Source organism: Protopterus annectens, chromosome 3.part1 (genome assembly GCF_019279795.1).
Source record: "Protopterus annectens isolate FY-2018-M chromosome 3.part1, PAN1.0, whole genome shotgun sequence".
Classification (NCBI taxonomy): domain Eukaryota; kingdom Metazoa; phylum Chordata; order Ceratodontiformes; family Protopteridae; genus Protopterus; species Protopterus annectens.
The window spans coordinates 1,374,189,238-1,374,212,341 of NC_056732.1; the positions used below are offsets into that span (position 1 = coordinate 1,374,189,238).

General features: G+C 40.9%; 1 protein-coding gene across 1 annotated transcript in view; it reads right to left on the reverse strand.

Annotated features, from left to right (window-relative positions):
• The window catches only part of LOC122797781 (cytochrome c1, heme protein, mitochondrial), a 160,544-nt gene that overhangs the window by 129,346 nt on the left and 8,094 nt on the right, over nt 1–23,104 (reverse strand). Inside the window, exon 2 of the mRNA XM_044066302.1 lies at nt 9,223–9,380. Coding sequence (XP_043922237.1) covers nt 9,223–9,380 — 158 coding nt within the window. The remainder of the gene's footprint in view (nt 1–9,222; nt 9,381–23,104) is intronic.

A 23,104-nucleotide genomic window follows, 5' to 3' on the forward strand; every position in this document is an offset into this window, starting at 1 on the left:
ATGGAAGTTGTGCTGAAAAACTATTTTCTGGTTTTTGAAGGGGACCTCTTCCAGCAAGTACTAGGAGTGGCAATGGGGGCGAAATGTGCCTCCCTGTTTGCCAACGCGGTACTATTGACATGGGAGAGGGAATATATTTTTAGATCTAATAAATACAGAGAGAAAATTCTCATGTACAATAGGTTTTTGGACGTACTGATATTATGGAAGGGCGATCAGGACTCAGCAAATGAATTTGTGGAATATTTGGGAAAAACAACGAACTTTTTGAAATTCACTTTTAAATGGAAAAATGAGAGTATTTCCTACTTGGACGTGTTGATATGTAAAAGGAAGGGGTTTCACAAGTAATATTTTTAGGAAGGAAAATTACTCCAACTCCCTTTTACATTTTAATAGTTACCATCCATTTCATCAACGTAAGGGACTAATTAAGGCCCAAATGGTCAGAACATCTAGGTTAGTAAGTCAAGAAGAGGACTTTAAAGATGAAATGTTTAAACTGATTGGAATGTTTCTTGACCGTGGATATCCTTTAAAATTGTTAATCAGTGTTAAAAGGGATATAAACAGAGAGAGAAAGGGTAGATATGCCCAGATTTTACTTGGTGGATTAACGTTAAGAGAAGTGAAGGAAGGTAGGAAGGAGGAACAGGTGGACGGCCTACGTTTAGTGGTAAAATACAATGGGATGACACCTGCTCTTATTGAAATGGTTAAGGAAGTATGGAACTTTGCTCTAAGTGATGAGGTTAAAAAGATTTTGGGTAAAAGTCCTAACATTGTGTATAGTAGAGGGGAGAATTTGAAAGATATTTTAGAAAAGAATAAATTAAAAAACTACAGGTCAAATATGAGAAAATGTGGATTTTGTAGATGGTGTAGGTTTGTGAACGAAGGTTCATATGTGTGTGTAGAAGGGTTTAAATACACCATCAAATGTCCGGGACAGTGCAATTGTTGTACAAAAAACCTTGTATATCTCGCCTCCTGTTCCTCGTGTAATGCCTACTATGTAGGCAAAACTATTAGGAGGCTTCGAGATCGGATTTCTGAGCATTCAAGGTCTATTAAAAAGAAAGATTTGCACAACGCACTTTATTTACACACTACAAAATGTAGGGATTTTCAACCGGGTTGGTGCTTTGGAAACAGAATGGCAAATTAGACTAGATGCCTGTAGACCCCCAGGGTTAAATGACCACATTTCTATCAAACCTATTTTAAAATTAAGATCCCAGCAGATATAAATAAACTTAATTCATAGAGTTACACAATGTTTTTTCAATGTTTTTTAAAGCGTTTAAGTGTTTAATGTTTCAATTTTGAATTCACTTATTACAGTAAAGTGAATGCAATTTATTGGTATTTGCATTTTTATTTTTTCATTTTTATTTTCATATTTATATGAAACGGAATAAAACTTAAGTTTGAGGAGTATTTCATTAAACATTTATGTCTATATAAAATGTTTTTAAAACTATTAAATTATTAATTTTAGTAACTTATGGGGTTTTTTATAACCAAAGTATTTTTGAGTGGGAAATGTTTGATTCAACCAATCGGAATGGGGAGTAGGGTATTTAAAACGTTTTGAGATGGCTGTTTTTGTTATGACTCTGAAGATGCCTAACTGTTTGGCGAAAGCATTCTTTAATGCTTAGTCTGTACTAGTTTGCAACCTGTGCCTGTTCAATAAATTCTTGACGTGTGTCCACCTTCGTGGTTTGGCTGCTGGACTTTGTGGTAACTGAAAGTGTTTCATTCGATTCTGCCCTGGTGGGTGTTACTTTTTTTCTATTTGTCTAAAATTAAGCGTTTACAATTAGATGACGCTTATTTTATTGAATGTTTAAAAGAAAAAGTCAGTCCAAAAGGGTTACGTATGTGGAGGTACCCTAATGGTTTAAATTCTGGATCTGCATTTTTTAATGAATTAACTGCCTTATTTGATCAACATGGTTTTGACTACATGAATTTGATTGTGGCTAATAATGTTAAACTTATTAATGAATTAACAGAAAAAGTTAGAGTTGGACCATATTATTTGTACACATAGGCAGTATAGTGATTTTAAAAGTGAACATTTGAGAGTTTTTAAGAGTACTGACCAGCTCAACGATGAAATTAAGGTTTTGTAATTAAAAAACAGGGACAAAATGGACTATAGTAAAGGTAATGCTTACCCCAACCCCCCACCATCTCAGGAGTGAGGTAATATGTTTAATAATAATGATAATGGGGAAGAAATCACTAATAATGCTTCCCAGGTACATTTTATACAAGAGGAGGGAGAAGATTTTTTAGATGAAGAGGAATACCCCCATTGAGGCGTTCAGAACGCCTGAAAAACAGGGCATCTTGAACGATTTGAAAACAGAGAATTACTCAACCCATGTATATACCAACAATCAATGGAAAAGAGGGAGGGAGTATGAACAATAACAGCAGAGGGAAGAATTACAGGAAATAACACAAGTATATCAAGTGGTCAATAATGATGAAATAATAGGTGAAGCACCCATGATTAGCAATAGTGATCACACATTACCAGCATGTAATGTGATCACTAATAGCTTGGGTGACTTTTTAAGGTGTACAAATTTTCAAACATTAGTTTTAGCAAATAATGTAATGTTTTCGCTAAAGGATTTACTTATGCACCCTGGCAGCGTAGTAATATAGCTAATGCTCTCATGGATTTGAAATTGTACACTCGGAAAATAAATTTTAGGATATTATTTCAAAATTCATTTACAGATCAGTTTATTAACCCCTTGGCAATTTCCAGCACATACAACCCCCCTCTGCATCCAATGGTTGCATTATTTGAAAAAAAATGCAAACTGGACATATGGAATTTATTTTTTTAGTTATCGGGAGGCTGATGATTTCAATATTAAGGAAAATGTTATTATTTAAGAGATTAACGGCCTCTTGGATAAGATTAGAATTACAAAGCCTTATAAAGGGGGAGGAATTGTACTACTGAATTTGGAAGATTATAATAAGAAAATGCTATTCATATTAAATGGGAAAGCTTATGCTAACTCTTCCCTGAACTAACTGAATGGAGCATATGTAAAAATTAAAAATGAATTGCAGGACCTATTCATTGATGGTTTCATAAGCATAGATGTCCTGAATTATTTAACTGTAATACATCCAAGAGTATCAGTTACACAAGGATTTGCTACAGCCCCCCCATGCGCCCCATAGTGGATTCAAAAGGATCCATCACTCAACCTTTGGCCAAATATTTAGATTGTAAGCTAAAGCATCATGTACATAAAGGAGGTACATGTCTGTAAGGACTCATGGGGGTTTCTGAAGGATATTAATGAGATTCTATTTAAGGATTCCTATACGCTGTTAACCATACCTATTAAAGACCTATACTTGGTTATTCCCCACAAAGAAGGCCTTGAGTGGTTTAATGAGTATCTATACGAGACAAAAGTGGAACATTTTGATGCAATTATGTATATACAACTTATGGTCATTATTTTATTCAATAATGAAATTTTTTTTACAGCAGGAAGGAGTAGCTATGGGGTCAGCATGTGGGGGCTTATATGCGAATATAGTAGTGTTGCAATGGAAAATTAAATATGTATTTTCTTCCGAGTTTTTTAGTCACATAAGATACTACATGCAATTTTTGGATAATTTTATTCTGTGGGATGGACCCCATGCTATGATTAATGATTTTATAGCATATATTAATTATACCACTAATTTTTAAGGTGTACATATCAGTTTGATTTACATGAAATAGCATTTTTAGACATTATGCTAATTAAAGATTATAACAAAAATAAATTTATATCAAGAATATATATTTTTAGACATTATGCTAATTAAAGATTATAACAAAAATAAATTTATATCAAGAATATATAGAAAGGAAACATATTCAAACTCATTATTACACTACACTAGTACTCACCCACAAACAGAAAAAAACTATAATAAAAGGGGAGTTTTGTTTGCGCTGCTCGGATGGTATCAGGCTCTGAAGATTTTCTCGATGAATGTGACAATTTAAAGGGTATGTTTCTGAAGAGAGGCTACCCTACGAAACTTGTGAATGAAGTTCTCTTGGAAGTAGCTAACAAAAGAGAAAGAAAGTTATATGTACCCCTTTTGTCTGAGTTACTAATAAGTGAGGGGTGTAGGATAAATGAAATTTCTTGTAACAGTGCGTAAATAAGGATTATAGTATTTTGTTCATTACATTTACAATGGATAGTGGAGATATGAATATTTAACAATAATTAGTCCATCTGGACACAGGACAGAAATATTAGACCACACATTGAAGAGAGACCAGTCACAATATTCAGGAAAGGTAGGAACTTAGAGTTCATTTGAGAAAAAACTTCAACGGAACAATATAACTAAACGGACTGAAGAAATGTGGGATGTGTCATTATTGTAAACGTGAAAGAAGGGGAGGTATTCAAAGTTAACATTAATATTTACATTAGGTGTAAATATAATTGCAATTCTGAAAGAGTCACATATTGTGCCCTTTGTAACCAGTGTAGTTGTTTCTACATTGGTAAAACGGATAGGAAGCTTAAAAATCTAGGAGCATTTATATGAAATAAAAACCTCGCAACACCACCAATGCATTATACAACCATATTTCTGAGAATGAAGAACATGCCTTTTGTTTTTTTATTATAGATAACATTATCACAGATATTAGGGGTGGTGCTTGCTCCATTCTACTTGAAAGAAGGGAATTATACTGGCAGCTGCTATTGGATTCTAGCAACTGCCCAGGTTTAAATGAGAATCTTTCTATTAGTTCCCTTTTGAAATTAAGAGCTCTAAGGAGATAATTTAATATTTTTTTATATATAAAATGTTTTAACTTTTATATGAAGATTTTGTAAGGGTTTATTTTTTATATATATTTTAATATATTTATTCTGCTTACAGCTTTTAGAGGGTGTAGTTAGAAGTGATGACAATGTATATGACAGCATTTAAAAATGGGTTTGTTTTTTGTATGGATTGTCTGATGAAGTTCTGTGTACGGGACGAAAGCGTTTACTGCCTTTCTATTGTCTATTGAATAAACTTGATTTTGCACCTGTGAGTCGTGATACTTGCTTCAACATTGAGGAGTCTGCCTTGTTTCCAGTCTGCAGTTGGTGTTCAGCAGTTTTTTCGTGTTTTTTTGTTTGGTGTAGGTACAGCAATTTCAATGCTCAGTAATATTTTTGTCCTGAACTACCATATCTGGTTTTCTCGCATCTATTTTATGAACTGTTGGTAATTGTTAATCTCATGTGATATAAACAACCATTCGCTACAATGCTTTGTAGTTCAGGTTTCCAATGCTTTTCATACCTACGTCAATACTGTAGTATTTGCACAATCCCCAATGTAACAGTCATGCCACATTTTGCCTTTCAATATACAGGTCCACTGCCATTATTCTACACCACTCAGCAATAAGATATGAGACAGTTTCCAGTTCTTTTTTGCAGAACCTGTCAGTCAATTTCTCCCACATGTTCAATGGGCTTTGTACACCAATGTGTGCAAACTTCACTATCCTGGGCTGCCATTATTAACCTTTCATCTTTTGGTTTAAATTCAACTCTCCTTAACCATTGTTGCATCAAATCTTAATTGACCTGTGGTTGTTCCATGAGATATCTATACTTGCCATAATATTTATGCCTTTTTCACATATTTTTCTCTCTCATCTGATCCTTTTCCTTAGACTTTTTTTTTGGCGCACTCACTTGCTGTCTGATTTTGCCTACTTCTGGTTTGATTTCCATTTGACACCAAAATGCTTCTGTTAACCAAGCAAAAAAGTTATCTTAGACTACTACTCCTCATGTTTTAAAACTTTCACTATATTTGACTCTGATGAGGTCAGCAATTATGTAAGCAGTCCCACAACTGCATATCTATATATGTAATCAATACCTCCTTCAGACTGACTAATATAAAATCTTGGTAAACACTAATTTTTAGATCCTCATTCGATAAGCATGAAGCATTTCTAACCACCTGATCCAGTACCTTTTGGGGCCACAGTCAGTCACCCAAGAGCAAATGGCTTTATAGCCCAGACTTTATTCTAAGACAAGGCAGCCTTCAGTACTAGTTTTAATCTTCTGAAGTGTTCCTTAGAGTTTTATTTGCATTTTTTTTAAAATTGCCAATCCTTCATCTGTTCCCAAATATTTATACGCTTCCTCCTTCTCAAGTCCCTTTATATCACACATTCCAGTCCCAAATTTATATTTTTTGGTGCTACAACTTTCCTGCTCTAAATGCAGCTTTTTGCAGATTCATGAAGACCAAATGACATTATATCATCTGAAAAGGTTTAACCACTTGCAGTCATGATTTCAACTCCTCATCTGATGAGGTTTACAGTTTTAAGTCATTGACAACAAGGTTGCTTTATTTGTAGCTAAACTGTAACCATGGCCTAATCTGTTAAGTAAACAATTTAATGGGTTAAGGGGTAAACACTTCCAAGGATTGTTCCTTTTAATTTCCAAGCCTTTTGGGTTTCTAATAACATGACGGGAATGGACCTCATTCCCAAGTCAAAGTATGATTAAATTCATGAAATTGTACCAATTTCATGAATTTAATCATACTTTGACTTAGGAATGGGGTCCATTCCCATCATGTTATTAGAAACCCAAAAGGCTTGGAAATTAAAATTAGTATTGTTTCAATACCAACTGAGACAGACTTGCCTCAAAGATCACTTTCTTGTCCTGAGATGCTGTTAAGGTGGGTCAGGATCCCCTCTGTCATTATCTCAAGAATTTTGCCAAAACTAACATCTTCAGAATGGGATACGCTCTTGATCCTCCAAGTCTGTGTCTGAAGTAGGAGGCTGCACAGGGGATTCACCATGTCTTTTTTTACACATGCTCTTCCTGGGGATCTAGGACTGTGACTGATCCAAATCCATGTAGGAGTCTATTCGCACCATGGCTTTTTCTTTAATATCTAGTGCAATTGATCCCTGGAAGCCACAAAATGAGGGTTTAGACACAGTCAGGTGGGTATCTCAGTGAGGAGAAAATGCTGAAGGAATCCCTGCAAAACATCTCAGTAGAGAAGACTTTGAACGCCAATACAGAATTTGTTTACCCCTGGGAGTCTACAAAGTTGAACCATCACCTACCAAAAAGGAGAATGCTGGAGCTGAAGGTACAGTCCCCAATGCCAAGGAATCACACAGGTCTAAAGCAGAGATTGGAACAGCAGCTTGAAGGCTGAGGACTGACAAACGCTCCACTCAATTTGGGACCTAAGATACAGAGTCAAGCAGCCAGAACCAGGACTCATCTGACACCAAAGGACTCAGTAGAGTATACCAGATGAGAAGCAATCAGTGCCAAATTCAAAGGCATAGGTCCAAAGGTAAATACCTGGACAATTTCCCTCAAAAGGTGAGAATCAAACCCTATACCCTGTATATGTGAGGTAAACACTAATTATGCCAACCCCCCAACCTGGAGTAGATTTCAGTGCCCAGGATGCATATAATCTCTGAAACCAAAAGCAGAGAGACAGGTGCTGGGGAAGGACTTGGTAATGGTAAAGCCAATCTGATCCACCCTAGATGCAGAGGAGTATGGAATGACTACAGTGTCTTTTCATCATGGGCTCCAAATCCATTTCTGTAACACTTTTAATGGATCTGAATGATCTCAGAAGCAGGTGACAGAGGTCTTGAAGGGATGAATCTTGACCATCCTCTCTCATAAGTGTCTCTATTCAGAATCGGAGAATGGGACTGGTCTCGGACAATGACCTCCAGGAACTTGGCTGTAACCAGAGGTAGAAAGCAGAGAAAGGTCTTTTATCCTACCTTCTAGGGACTTACAGATCAGAGGAATTAGTTAGATCTTTCCTCTTCTTAGAATCCCTGTTCTTGTTTTTATCTCTCTTTGTCTAATCTCAGAGGGTCTGGAGGCAAAAGGCCCTTAATTAACTTACTGTGTTTATCCACAGCAGCTATGGGTCCAAAACCTTGGCAAACACCACACTCCACATCAAAATGCCCTAGGTCTAAACAACCCACACAGGAATCATGTGGGTCCTGGTAGGAGTGATTTTTCTGCCCACATCTGACATATCTTAAGCTTCTTTTCTGAACTTCACACCACTGTCATTCTTCTTTCCTTACTGTTTTTGCGAACACCACTGCAAACTGCAACAGTAATATACACAAAACTAGTCATCTAACTTTTTTTTTTTTTTTTTTTTAAGAAAGACACTAGGAAGCTGCTGAACCATTAACAGGAGCTGAGGCTGAGACAGTTAAGAGTGTCCCCTAACAACTCAGATAAGTGGTGTTGCAGTCCACTAGTAGCTAATACAAAGGAATGAAACAAATATTAAATAGGCCACAACACCTATAAAATATTAGGGCATTTAGCTGTACTGTCTTAGCTCATCCATTTACAATGGTGGCAAACGAAATCTGGGCAAGGCAGGACCTAGAGCACTGTGGGAGGGAAAAGCTTAGGAGCTGGAGTTAAACAGCACTACCAAATGGCTGGAAAGGATCAAACAACTGGCTCTAGACTTATCAGCTGGATCAAACTGATCAATGAAACAGGATCTCTAGTATCCTCCGGGTCTTAATCCTACCTAAACAATTATGATATATCATTTATTCACTGGACCTCTGGAAAAAAAAATGCAAACAATTATGATATATCATTTATTCACTGGACCTCTGGAAAAAAAAATGCTTGCAATCTGTCACTTACAACATGGTGGCAAGTCAATGTAACCTCTTCAGAGGACACCCCACTGTCAAATATTCTTTTTCTTCTGTGGACTGAATGGATGTTCAGTGGTTCTAAGGTCAAGTGCAAACTCGTTTTTACCAATGTTAGGCCCATATATACACACACTACTTTTGATGAGATGAACAACTCACAATGAGAGCCTGTTTTACATCAAGAAAAAGCTACAAATATTAGGTGCTCTCCAAAGGAAAGGTAGTTCAGACCATTCCTCCACAATAGTTTTTCAAGTTCTCCACCTAACTCAGGCCGATGTTTTCAAAATGATGCCTAGGTACGTAAATAGCATGCAGCCCATGTTAACGAGAGTCTCCATGATGGCCTGACTTACCAAATCAGACTACCACCCAAGCTGTTTTAACAGTACAACTCTAGACCTCTGAAGACCTGAGAATTATTTCATTACCTGGCATTAACAATGTAACTGAGATCCGGAGGTAAAGCTCCATTATTAGCTGCTCGTGCTGCCTCAGGATTGGGGTACGGTTTTGGAAAGTAATCAGACAGCTTACCAGGACGGGTAAACATCTCACCATTTTCATCAGGACCATCAACAACTTCAATCTGTAGAAAACAAAACAAGCATACAACCAATTAATATTAAAGCAACACACAAGTACCACATTAAAACTTCACAGGATACATGGCTTCACAAATTATAGCTGCCTGTTTGGACAAACCACACACCCCATTACAATGAGTTCATAAATAAGTATATGTGCCCAACACTGAAGGAAATTTGATAATATTTCCACAATTCATTAATCAGGTGGGATGGGACCCGTCTATTATGGCCGGTACTTAATACAGCAATGTAAAACAGGCCCTCATTGTGAGTTGTTCATCTCATCAAAAGTAGTGTGTGTCTATATGGGCCTAACATTGGTACAAACGAGTTTGCACTTAAAGCCCTTAGAACCACTGAACATCCATTCAGTCCACAGAAGAAAAAGAATATTTGACAGTGGGGTGTCCTCTGAAGAGGTTACATTGATCTGCACTCTTGTGGGAGGAGAGGCTGGACTCTGCCCTTCTGAGCTGGGAATTTCTGGTTAAAGGCTTATAGTGCCTGCATATTTGAACTGTTTCGTACTGAAATTGGTACACCTTGTTTGCTGTAGCATAGACTAGATCCAGGTCTGCTGAATCTAGCTTTGTTTGTATGCTTGCTGTTTGTTTGCTTATTTCCCTGAAACGCTAATTCCACCTAAAACGTGGCTTTTCAGCACTTCTGTGGATCCCTAGCGATATCTGCATTGCTTACTGTACTTATTTCCTTGTTTCACTTGAAAGAAAGTTACTGTTTGCCGTTTTTGCATTTGTTACCTGTAACACACTGCATTTAAGTTACCTGGCACTTGCTCACTAAAGCAATTATACAAGTCAGCACTAAAAAATTAAAAGCACTACACCCTCACAAACTCCCCCCCCCCCCCAGTACCTTGTTCCCCACTGGCCCTTTTTTTCAATTATAAAGGAATTCCCAATACTATTCTAGCATGTCCAAAGGTCAGTTGTCAATCTCCTCTCCGGTCCAGCTGGTGAATCTGGGAATCTAGAGGCAATGTTACAACTGCCTCATGTACACAGACAACCCTCTCCTCCTCCCAACAAATTCCAACACATGTGAGAGATGCAACCATATAGACAAACTGGAGGCTAAGCTCTCTCAACTCAGTACTGGCGTAACCAGTCAGGAGGAGAAGGAAACCACACTCACTACAATTCCAGTCTCACATAGACCTATTACGACAGCAAACCAAACACAAACACACAAAAACATACTCGGAGGCTCTAAATAAAAATCTGCCTAAGCAGCACAAACCTCCAAAGCAGACACCCAAGCAACAGCTACCCCAAAACAAAACACGTGCAACACATAGCTCACAAAGCCAGTGTGCTGAACAGTCACAGCCCTTAAGGGTAACCAACACACCTGATACACTTGTAATAGGCGACTATCGTCAGGCACACTGACGTCCTGCTCACCAGGCTGAACAAGGAGAAGGTCACGGTGAGCTGCCTGTCAGGCGCTAGGATCTGCCACATAACACAAGCATTCAGGTCACTCCAAGGCAAGTACAAATATGACTCGGTCATTGTCCATGCTGGTGTGAATGACCTGAGATGTACCTCCCTGGACTACATGAAAGGAGACAGAGGAGCCCTCTGAGCATGTAGCCCAGGCCGGTATGACCCTGACCTTGAGTAGCATCTTACCCTCACCAAGAATGATGCCACAATATAAAGACAAGATGATCAATTTCAACAATTGGCTTAAGTATTGGTGTCATTCAAAGGGGATCCAATGCCTGTCAGCCTGGGATGACATGCTCGACAAGCCACGATGCTTCGCTAGGGACGGCTTGCACCTGTCACCCCTGGGCTTTTGGATATTGGCAAAGGTTCTTGCTTCCCCCATAGTGCCTTTTTTAGGCAAGGCTCAAAAGACAAACCCACCACCATAGGTATCACAAGGGATAAGAAACTAAGAGTAATGCTACTCAACACCAGAAGTCTAAACCTCAAGATGCACGCACTCAAAACTCTCCTTAGCATGGAGAACATCGATATCTGTGCAGTAACAGAAACCTGGTTCAAGGCTCCCAAGAGCACCCCAGCACTACCAGGTTATACCTCATACCATGCTTTTAGGCCCCAAAACTTGGACCGAACCACAAAAGGAGGGGAGTATCAATATTCGTCAAAGATACCCACACCTCCAGGTTGGTGGCACAGCATGAAGCATCAGAGACTATCCATGTGCAACTAACAGTGGGTAAAACTGCCTTCCAGTTTATAGCCTGCTACAGACCACCCTCCCAAACCCAGGAACCCCAACTCGGCCTTCCTGAGAACACTGGAAAATATGAAGGTCTCTCCAAACACCATTATATTGGGCGACTTCAACTACCCAAACAGACTGGGAGCATTACTCTAGCTCCAACACCCTAGCCCAAAGGTTCCTAGAATTTATAAACTCAAATGCTATGGAACAACTTGTTACCACTCTCACAAGAGAGGAAAACATACTGGACCTGATCATCACCAACATGGGGACTTTATGCTCCAGACCAGAAGTGTATCCTTCACTGGTAAGATCAGACCATAAACTAATCTCACTGGATATTCACATCCCGACCCCACCCCCTGCCCAGAAAACCACAGTGAAAAACGTCTCTAAAGCAAATTTCACACTCCTCAAAACTGATATGGAATCCTTCAAAACCCCAAAGCCTGTGGAAAATACGGCCCAGACCGCAGAATCCTTTATAACCGCATTCTATGAACACCTTCAGGAATGCATGGATCATGCAATCCCAAATAAAAACAAGACCCAATCCTCCAAAGGCAGACGTCCTGTCTGGTGGACCCCAGCCATAAACAAACTATACAATAGAAAGAGGAAGCTACTACATGATAGAGCAAAATCCCAAAAAGGGAAGGCATCTCTGATCAGTATTAGCAAAAAACTACGGGCACTCATAAAATCGTCTAAGGCCAGCTTCGAGAGAAAAATTGCACAGGACACAAAGGATAATCACAAGGCTTTCTTCAGTTATGTTAGGAACCTGGGTGGGAATTCCCAGATATGCTCAGAATTACTCCAAAATGACAAAAAATACATCGAACCCACAGACATTGCCAACATCTTAGCTGACAGGTCCAGCGCAAACTCCCCCCCCCACCCCCCACCAAAAGGGCAAATATCTATCCCAGCAGAGTGCTCAGATGCTCAGGTAAGAGCCGCCCTCTCCAAAGCAAAAAACACAGCATCAATGGGACCAGACGGTGTCCTGGGCTGCATCCTACATGAACTCCAAGAAGAGCTAAACCCAAACATAAAACTATTGTTCAATCTCAGCCTTACTACAGGATATGTACCCAAAGAGTGGCGTACAGCAACAGTGGTCCCTCTCCACAAAGGTGGTGCCTCAACGGATCCTGGAAACTATCGCCGCATAAGCCTGACTAGCTTGGTCTGCAAAGCTATGGAAAGGATCATCATGGACCTCATAAATAAAGATATTGGGGACCTACAGACACTGGATCCTACACAGTTCGGCTTTGTTAAGGGCAGATCCTGCCTTTTAAACCTGGTCGATTTCTTTGAAACAGTCACCAAGGCCATTGACGAGGGGAAGGTGGTCTACACAGCCTACCTGGACCTCGCAAAAGCCTTCGATACAATACCCCACTCGGGCATTATAGATAAGCTCACCAGCTTAAATATAAACCCTTATGTCACTAGATGGGTTGCAAACTGGATCAAGGACAGAACCCACATGGTTAGAATTGCTGGAGCCATGTCAGACTCCAAACCAGTTACAAGTGGCGTCCCACAAGACTCTGTCCTGGGACCTCTCTTGTTCGGTATATATTTCTCGAAGGTACAGGCCAACACGAAAGGACTGTGGCTGACCAAGTTCGCAGATGACTGCAAACTGGGCGCTATAATCGACTCTCCAGCCGACACAAGCATCCTCCAAATGGGCCTCATAGAAACAGACAACTGGTGCCAGAGCCATGACCTCAAGCTAAACGCCAAAAATTGTATAGTCATCCCCTTTGGCAAAAACAAAGTGCCCACAAATTACCACATAGGTGGTGATCCATTAAGTACAGAAGATGTAATTAGGGGCCTGGGGACCCAAGTTGATAGCAATCTCTCATTTGACAACCACGTGACCAAAGTGGTTAGAAAAACATTTTATATAGCCCACCTAATCATGAAGGGATTTACATCTAGATCAGGGGAGGTCATCGTGCCTCTTTACTCATCCCTCATCAGGCCCATAATTGAGTACAATGCCCCTTTTGGGATGCACCTTACCAGACACCTGCAGCAACTGGAAAGACCCCAATAGTACCTCACCAAGAGGATCAAAGGGCTCAAACAGGTGCCATATGCTGCCCGGTTAAAGACACTCCAGCTCTACTCAGTTGCATACCGCCTGCTCAGAGGCGATCTGTGCCCGACGTATAAAGCCATGTCCAACCCGGAATCAATGGACATGCTGCACCTCAGAAAATCCAAATCCCATCGAGCTACGCGCTCGAGACTCTTGAACCTCAGCACTGAAATAAATAGGACATGCTGGAGGGACAGATTCATAACCCAGAGGCTCCCTTCACTCTGGAATAAAATCCCAGTCCAGGTTAGGCAGAGTCCCTCATTGACTCTCTTCAAGAGGAATCTTGATGAGTGGATGGGAGATTGTAGGTTTACCCCGGGTATCACTGTTAGACAGAGGCACAGTATACTAACCTCGAAAAAGGGCATAGCAAAATTAATTTAAAATGGGTGGTGAAAGCCAAAAACACTCTGGCTAGGCTTATAAATGCCCTAGGGCAGATAGCCTAGTATGAACCTATGAACAACACTGTCACCTGCTTAAGTGCTCCCAAACTAAACTGCACACTCAATGCCTTCTCACAGAAAATACCAGTTTAACAAAATTCACCAATATGAACATTACAAATTAACACAACAGCCTCTTTTGTAGCAGTCCAGGAGACTGCCAAATGACCTTTATGCAACAGTCCTTTCTCCTCCCATACAATTTTTGATTAAGGCAACTTTGCACCCTTCTACTGACTTGCGCTGCAATTCTGCTTCTGGCAATACATCCCTAGAGTACCAACCCTTTCAATGAAATGCTGTTTCCTAATATTTTGTTTTCCTAAGATTTGTCCTAAGCTGTGCCCCACTCAGCTACCTCCATTACTCCTCAAGTCATTTGTGAAAATGCTGTGTAGTCAAAATGCATCTTTTCTCCTCTCTTGCACAGTATACATGGCAAGCTAAACATCTTTTCATAATGCAGTAACTACAATCTCTAACATTTTTTACTCTGCAATGCACAATGTTTGCAAATTTAATGATCTTCCCTTCATTTTTAAGGACCAGAACTCCAAATTACCACTCAATGCCCTAAACAACAACTACAGGAAGACTAAGTCAATCAATGAAAAATGCTGTGCAAGCACCCTGTTGGATTTCAGCACCGCCCCTTAATGATGCATTAATCAAGTGACAATTACTACCACTGTACTCTCCTTGGACTCTTATCCAGAAAGGAACAACTCTTGTGCTTTTTTTCTACATCAGATCTCAACTACCACCTGCCGAACAAATCTGCATAAAATACAAAGGCTCAACTTTAGGAAACAACCTTGGCATGTTTGGAATATGAAAGCTCTTATCCTCCAGGTATGACAACAGCAGCAGACAAATATGTAAAAATGGACCGGATAACAGCAATGAACTCTCACTTTACAGCTTTTCTTACAGTTCTCCCAATCTTGTACCCTACCTTATTATGCCTCCACCACACTTTAGTTCTAAACCATACTCCCATGACTTGCTCTGTAAAAGACCATAAAGTTGTCAAGATACACCACTTACACAGGAATCCTCCTATCCACCTCAATGGAGATCTAATCATACTACTGGATCAGTCTGCACTAGTAAAGTCAATGTTGTGTGAAGTAATGATAACCACCATCAATACAGCCATATTAGAATCAAAGCTGTATGGAGCAACGATGACGGACATCAAAAAATTGCATTCAAAAGTCCAGCAGCATGCACAGTTTCCATGAATGAGCCTGGAATGGAAGAATAGGCCTGTAATTGCCTTGCTCTTCCTCCCTTAGATTCACCTGTGTACAAGTGAGCAAATATCACTGTTCTTCCAGCAGCACTGCTCCAGGCCCAAATCTGGGCCTTGCGTATTACCTCCTCAAACATACAGTTTACCAGAGTTCCTTCTCTACTTCCACTTTAACCATTTTCACATCCATATGCACCCAGAAAAATACAACTATTTCTGTCAGATACACAGTATCAGCATTATAACATCCTGTCAATTCCTTCTAAACTTTCTAAAGCATCTAACAAAAACTGTGCACATCCTCACCAACATGGCAACCTAACTTTCAAGGGCTACCTTGGCCTAAATGATCACCTTTTCCTTTTGAATAGCAAACTCACCATCTTCTCATCATCCTACATATTCTAAGTTTTGTCACTATCAGCGTCTTCCTTGCCTCTTCCTTTAGCTATGCCAGTATCCATACATCTTTTTTAAAATACCCAATTATCCCTTATAACTACAGAGGTTAAAATCTGGGAAAATCTGAGAATTATTTAGTTAATAATTAAAGTGAGAAATCATAAAGTGACACCCTGGTCTACAAGGCCATGGAACGTATCATCATAGAACTCAAACAAAGACACTGGTAACTTCCAAACTCTGGACTCCACCCAGGTCGGGTTTGTGAAAGGCAGATCATGCCTCCTGAGCCTGATCAACTTCTTTGAGGCAGTCACCAAAGCCGTAGACGAGGGTAAGGTGGCTCACACAGACTATCTTGACCTCGCCAAGGCTTTCGACACCATCTCCCATTCTGGAATTATAGCTAAACTCACTAAACTAGGTATACATCACCCAAAGACTCCCTATGCTGTGGAACAAAATCCCGGTACATGTGAGGCAGAGCACCTCGCTGGCCTTGTTCAAGAGAAATCTTGACCAATGGATGGGAGATCGCAGATATACCCCAGGGATTACCTCAGTGTCACTGCTCGACAGAGGCACAGCAAAATAATGGGTATAGTTCCCCATACTAAAGGGGTGGCGTAAGCCACAAAACGATGGGCTAGGCTTGTAAATGCCCTCGGGCAGATAGCCTAGTATGAACCTATGAACCTATGTCACAAGATGGGCTGCCAACTGGCTCACTGACAGAACCCACACTGTAAAAGTTGCAGATTTCAAATCTGACTTTAAACCAGTGACAAGTGGAGTACCACAGGGTTCAGTACTGGGACATCTCCTGTTTGGTATCTACTTCTCTGAAGTAAAGGCTAACACAAAAGGCCGCTGGCTAACGAAGTTTGCAGATGACTGCAAACTAAGAGCCATAGTAGAGTCCCCAAATGATGTGGACATCCTACAGAAGGGCCTCACTGAGACAGATGCCTGGTGTCAGAGCCATGGCCTCAAGCTCAATGCCAAAAAGTGCACTGTCATCCCCTTTTGTAAAAACTCTGTACCCATGAACTACCACATAGGCAGCAGTCTACTTAACACAGAGTGTGTGATATGAGACCTTGGGACCCAGGTGGGCAGTAGTCTCTCCTTTGATAGTACATCCCCACAGTAGTCAGGAAGTCCTTCTACGTGGCACATCTCATTACAAAAGGGTTCTCATCCAGGAAAAAAAAAAAAAACAAAAGAGGTCATTTTTCCCCTATACTCGACACTCATTAGACCCATTATAGAGTACAACGCCCCTTTTGGAATGTACTTCAAGACATCTGCAGCAGCCAGAAAGGCCACAGAAGCATCTCACAAAGAGGATTACTGGCCTCAAACAGATGCCCTACACTGACAGTCTCAAAAAACTCCAGCTTTACTCTGTAGCTTATTGCCTACTCCGAGGTGATCTCTGCCTAACATATAAAGCTATGTCAACCCCAGAGCTGTTGGACATGCTACACCTAAAGAAACCCCAATCTCTCAGAGCTACACGCTCTAGGGACCTAACCCTTGTCACCACAATAGACAGGACTTGCTGGAGGGATAGATTCCTGTCCCAGAGACTTCCTATACTCTGGAACAAGCTACCCATCTATGTCACGCAAAGTTCCTCATTAGCACTCGTCAAGAAAAATCTTGATGAGTGGATGGGAAATAGGAAACACACACACAGGATCACTTCTGTGGCTCTGTTTGACAGGGGCACAGTAAAATAACTTTCTTGGGTGACGTAAGCCAGGGAACCTTATTGGCTAGGCTTACTTAGGCCCTTGGGCCGATAGCCTAGTACCTTCCTATGAACCTATAATGTAGTGCCAATCCTCAGTTCTTGAGATATTTCTAAAGACCTTGATCTACACTGTAGCAAAGCTGATGTCAGTCAGCAGCTCGGTTTACCTCAATCTCATCCCAAGGGGTGGCGAAAGCCACACACACTCTGGCTAGGCTTATAAATGTCCTAGGTCAGATAGCCTAGTATGAACCTATGAACCTATGAACTACTGTTAATTAGTATGCAAGGTATTTTTGCCCTTTTTTGTTATAATTATGTTCACTTCATGTAAAGTGGGGGGGGGGGCCTTTATGAATCTAAAATGCATGTTTTTTTGCTTTAGTTACGTCAGTGGAAAGTATAATTGTGTAAAGTAAACGTGCCATAACAGCAGATAAAACAGATCATTGCTGCAGTAGCTAGCTTAAGCTATATAGGGACATGCTGTTAAGGACTGGACCAGCCGGTCAACATTCAAAGCTTTAGGGTACCTTCCATTCAGCCTAGCCACTGTACAGCTCAGAAAAAAAAAAGCAAAATGAAAATCACTGTCTTGATGCCTAAACTTCAGAACCTTCTTGCTTCAGAACAGGGAGGCTAAAGCCATGACAGATATGTGCTGAAGATCCTAGGTTCAATTTTCATTCAAAAGGATCTATCCTGGTCCTGCTCCGCTATGCCTGCAACATTTTGCTCCAACAAAAGGCAAGTAGCCTAGAGAGAAAAGTTGTACTGAGTTACTAAATCCCAAGCTACCACAGCAAGTCTACAAAGGAGGTTAAACCTGGTTACCCTGTTTTCGTGCCAAATCACTGTGAAACTGTCTGCAAAAACTAGTAGAGGGCCTGCAATTGATAGAAAGCTCAGATATGAAAAAATTTTAGACCATCATTTCTTTGACATTCATGTGCTTTAATTCAGAAAGAGTGGCATGACGCAGAGTCCCTTCCCCAGGGATGGAGTTCCTCAGAACAGCTTAGGGAAGATGCATCTCCCAGTCCCTTACTAAATGCCAGCAAGACAGAGTGGTTCTCTCCTAGCTGAAAAGGGCAACTGAACAGCAGCAGGGAGAATATGCCTGCCAGCTGACCCTTAGTGGCTACTTGAAAAGTGACACCAGACAAAGAGAAGTGATGCAGTTTGAGGAACAGATGGCTACAACAAAGTCAGTTGTCACTAGCCGAGGCAAAGGGGACATTGGAGTTGAGACCAAAGCCTTCTCAAGATAACTTTTCTTTTTGCTTCTCAAGGAGGGAACATAAAGTTGCTGGGACTCTAGGGCTCATGTCCTGGCCACACAAGCCTGACAAGTGGATAATGGAGATTTGAAGAGTCTGTCTCACCCCGACTGAAAAGATAATCTTTGAAGTAAAACTTCAACAGCAGAGACACACTGGTCCCAGCCCCTGACAACCAGTTCTGACAGACAGCTAACATTTATTTCTGCAAAGAGCGATCATTTAGAAGGGAATCCTCACAGGGAACCAGGGCTGCCTGCCATCTGCAAAATGAGGCTGACAAGTGGAACAGCAGAGCCAGGCAGAATCCAACTCCTGACAGAAAAAAAATGAAGTTTACAAACTTCTTTAGTAACAACCATCTAATGCACTAGTCCCTGTCCATAACATATTTTGACAGAAAAAAAACATCACTTTTCTTCACTAGGTAATCCACAAAGGGACCTATAACCATCTGTTTACAGAAATAATCTGATAAGTGGCTTAAGAAGCATAGAACAGCCTCTGAAATACCATGGCAGTACTGTTATGTTCTGAGGTAATCCACTAGTCCTAGCCTATAGCAAACACTTGACAGACAAGTAAGCCTCTCAAATAAATAAATAAATTACAAAGCATTTTTCATCAGAGATCCATAAAGAAAATTATAAGAGTGATCTAAAACTTCGTGACCACCATAAGTAAATCAATTCAAGTCTGCAGCATAAATTCTCCTCAAATTATGAAATGCAAGGTAATCCCAAATAGGGTACTTATCTGCCTAGCCTTGGTAAATTTCTAGCCAACCAATCAATTGAAGCAAGCAGAGGAATGCACTCAGACTGCCAGAAAGTACAGTTGTGTACACTTACCATAAATGTAGATGTTAGAGTGTATTCACTGTTGCAGTCATTACATTTGGGTAATCCTGCTGGCAGGTTGCCCTCAGTCAGCCTGAATTCAAAAGTCTTGGGTCCTGCGTTGGCTGCTGTCGCCCCTTCCCTGACGTCAGGTCATCAGGGGGTATTAAAAGAAGGAGCAGATGCCATTTTCTTCAGTTTTTCTTGCCCTAGATGTCAGGTGCCCCTTAAAAGGGTAGCCAAAATTTATATGTATAAAAATAAATGCACCAATATAAACTTTATCTTCATCTGCAAGCAAATACACCACATAGGTTGTACAAATCAGAGAAGGAAAGACAACTTCCAGCAGAAAAAAAAGGGGATGGCGGGTGGGTAACCTGGACTGCAACAGTGAATACACTCGAACATCTACATTTATGGTAAGTGTACACAACTGTACTATGTTCTTAGTGTTTCACTGTTGCAGTCATTACATTTGGGTAGAGTCCCAAAGCTATGGTTGGGAGGTTGGAGCAAAACAGCATTAGGAGCGGCTAAAAGGCCCTGCAGAACTGCAGTAGCAAAGCCTGCCCTGGATTTAGAGTAGAATGGCAGATGATAATACTTTGTAAAGGTATGCACTGAACTCAAAGTAGCAGCCTCTAAAATGTCTTTGGTTGGTACTCCCCTGAGAAAGGCTGCTGAAGTGGCTGCAGCTCTGGTTGAATGTGGCCTAATGCCCTTAGGCACTGGCTTGCCATGTTGAAAATCGCAGAAACGAATGCAATGGCCTATCCACTTTGAAATAGTTTGCTTTGAGATTGCCTTTCCTTGTGATCCTGCAGCATATGCCACTAGTAATTGCTCTGTCTTCCTGAAAGCTTTGGTTCTGTCCAAGTAGAATCTAAGCTGTGTATTTCCAAGGAATGCAAAATTCTCTCACCCTTGTTCTGTGGATTTGGATAAAACATTGGAAGATGAATAGTTTGGTTAAGAGCCACACTGGACACCACTTTAGGCATAAATGTCGGGTTTGTCCTCAGAGAAACCCTGTCTGGATAAAACATGATAAAAGGTTCCACAGCCATGAGTGCCTGTAGCTCAAACTCATCTTGCAGAAGTTATTGCTAGGAGCAGAGCTGTTTTCTAAGATAAAAACTTTACATCAGCAGTATCAGCTGGCTCAAAAGGAGGCAGGGTTAGTTTTTCCAAGACATAAATGAGGTCCCATGCAGGTACTGGTGATGATCTTGAGGCCTTAAATTTTTGGCTCCTCTGAGGTACTGCTTTAATAAAGGATGAGAAAAGATTGGTGGCTCTGTATTGTAATGAGCCGAAATGGCAGAGGCATGAATTTTAATTGATGAAAAAGATAGGCCTTTATCCAGCATCTCAGTTAAGTATTGCAAAATCTGAGGAATATTTGGTGCAGCTGTATCAGTTCCTTGTGCCTGGTTCCAAGCACGGAATCGTTTCCATTTTCCAGCATAAGATTTTTCTAGTACTAGGCCTTCTGGCTTCCAAAATGATATCCATCACAGCTTTACTGAGAGGTGTGTCTTGTAGGATTACAATATCCGCCATGCTGTCAGGTTTAAAGTCCTGAGATGGCTGTGCAGGATTTGATTGTTTTGCTGGGACAGTAGATGGGGTATTTGAGGTAAGGTCCAAGCTGGGCATTGAGACAAATTCCTTAGGATTGGATACCAGTAATGGCGGGGCCAGTCTGGGGCAATCAGTATCATCTTTGACTTGTCCTGTCTGACCTTTAGGAGTACCTTGGGGAGGAGTGGCAGTGGAGGAAAGGCATACACCGATAGGTTTTTCCAGCTGAAGGATAGGGCGTTCATTTTCCATACTTGTCTGTGATAAGTCCTTGTGCAGAATCTTTTTAATTGGTAGTTGTGAGGGGAGGCAAATAGATCTATGTCCATGCATCCCAATTTCCTTGTTATCATGCTGAAGACTTGTGGATCCAACTGCCACTCGTAGGGATCCTTGAGGTTTCTGCTTAGTTCATCTGCCAGAGTATTTTCCTTTCCTGGTAGGAATTGTGCCTGCAGATGTACTTGGTAAGTCAATGCTGTGTCCCACAAAGTCGTACCTAGTCTGTAAAGGGGGTAAAGAATGTATGCCCCCCCTGCTTGTTTATATACCACATGACCGTGGTGTTGTCTGCCTTTATCAGTAGTTGTCCCGGATGAAGAAGGTCCTTGAAGGCTGTCAAGGCATTTTGAACAACTATCATCTCTTTTTGATTGATATGGAGGTGCATTTGGTTTGAGGACCATGTGTCCTGGATGCATCTTCCTGCCATGTGGGCCCCCCAGGCATAATCTGATGCATCCGTTGTTAGTGTCTGCCTGACTGGGGGTAATGTGAACGGCTGTCCCTTGTTGTGGTGACAAGCCTTCGCCCACCATTAAAACTCCTGTTGCAGGCAGGGAATGAGAGTAATCATTGTCTCCAGGCTGTGGCAATGTTGAGTCCAAACACTTTTTAGGTACCACTGAAGTTTCCTCATATGCAGCCTTGCATATGGAATTAGTAGGATGCATGATGCCATGAAGCCCAAAGCCTGCAGAATTTTTCTTGCAGATAACTGGGCCTTTGTTGCCAACATCTTGAAATAAGTAGTCAGTTGCCTTTGTCTGGCATGAGATAAGCCATCTGGGCAGTTGTATTTAAGCTTACACCCAGGATTATTATCTCTTGAGAGAGTACTAGTTTTGATTTCTTTTCGTTGACTGTGTACCCTAGGCATGTTAGAAGTCTTTTCACAAATGCCAGATGCTGTAAAAGAATGTCCTTGTTCGCTGCTTGAATTAGGCAGTCGTCCAAGTAAGGATATATTTGTATTCCTCTGTCTGTAGAATGCAATTACTGGTGCCAGGCACTTTGTAAAGACCCTGGGCGCAGTAGATAAGCCAAAGGGCAGTGCACAGAATTGGTAATGCAATGAGCCAGCCTTGAATCTGAGGTATCTTCTGCATGATTGTCTGATTGGGACATGCAGGTATGCCTCTTTTAGGTCTAAAGTCACAAGCCAAGCATTCTTGCCCAGCACTGGCAGAAGCTGCTGCAAAGTTAACATTTTGAATTTTGGTATATCCAGGAATGGGTTCAGAATAGATAGGTCCAGTATTGGTCTCCAGGCCTTGTCCTTTCTGGGTACCAGGAAGAGTCTCGAGTAAAATCCAAGCCTTGTCCTTTCTGGGTACCAGGAAGAGTCTTGAGTAAAATCCTTGTCCCTGCTCTTGCTCTGGTACTTGTTGAATGGCCCCCATGTCCATGAGGGATGAGACTTGTTTTTGTGCCTCTGCCCATTGATTTTTTAGCAAATCTGGCCAGCCGTTTGCCTTTGGCAGGGTATGGAAATGGAACTTGTAGCCTTGTGACACTATGTTTA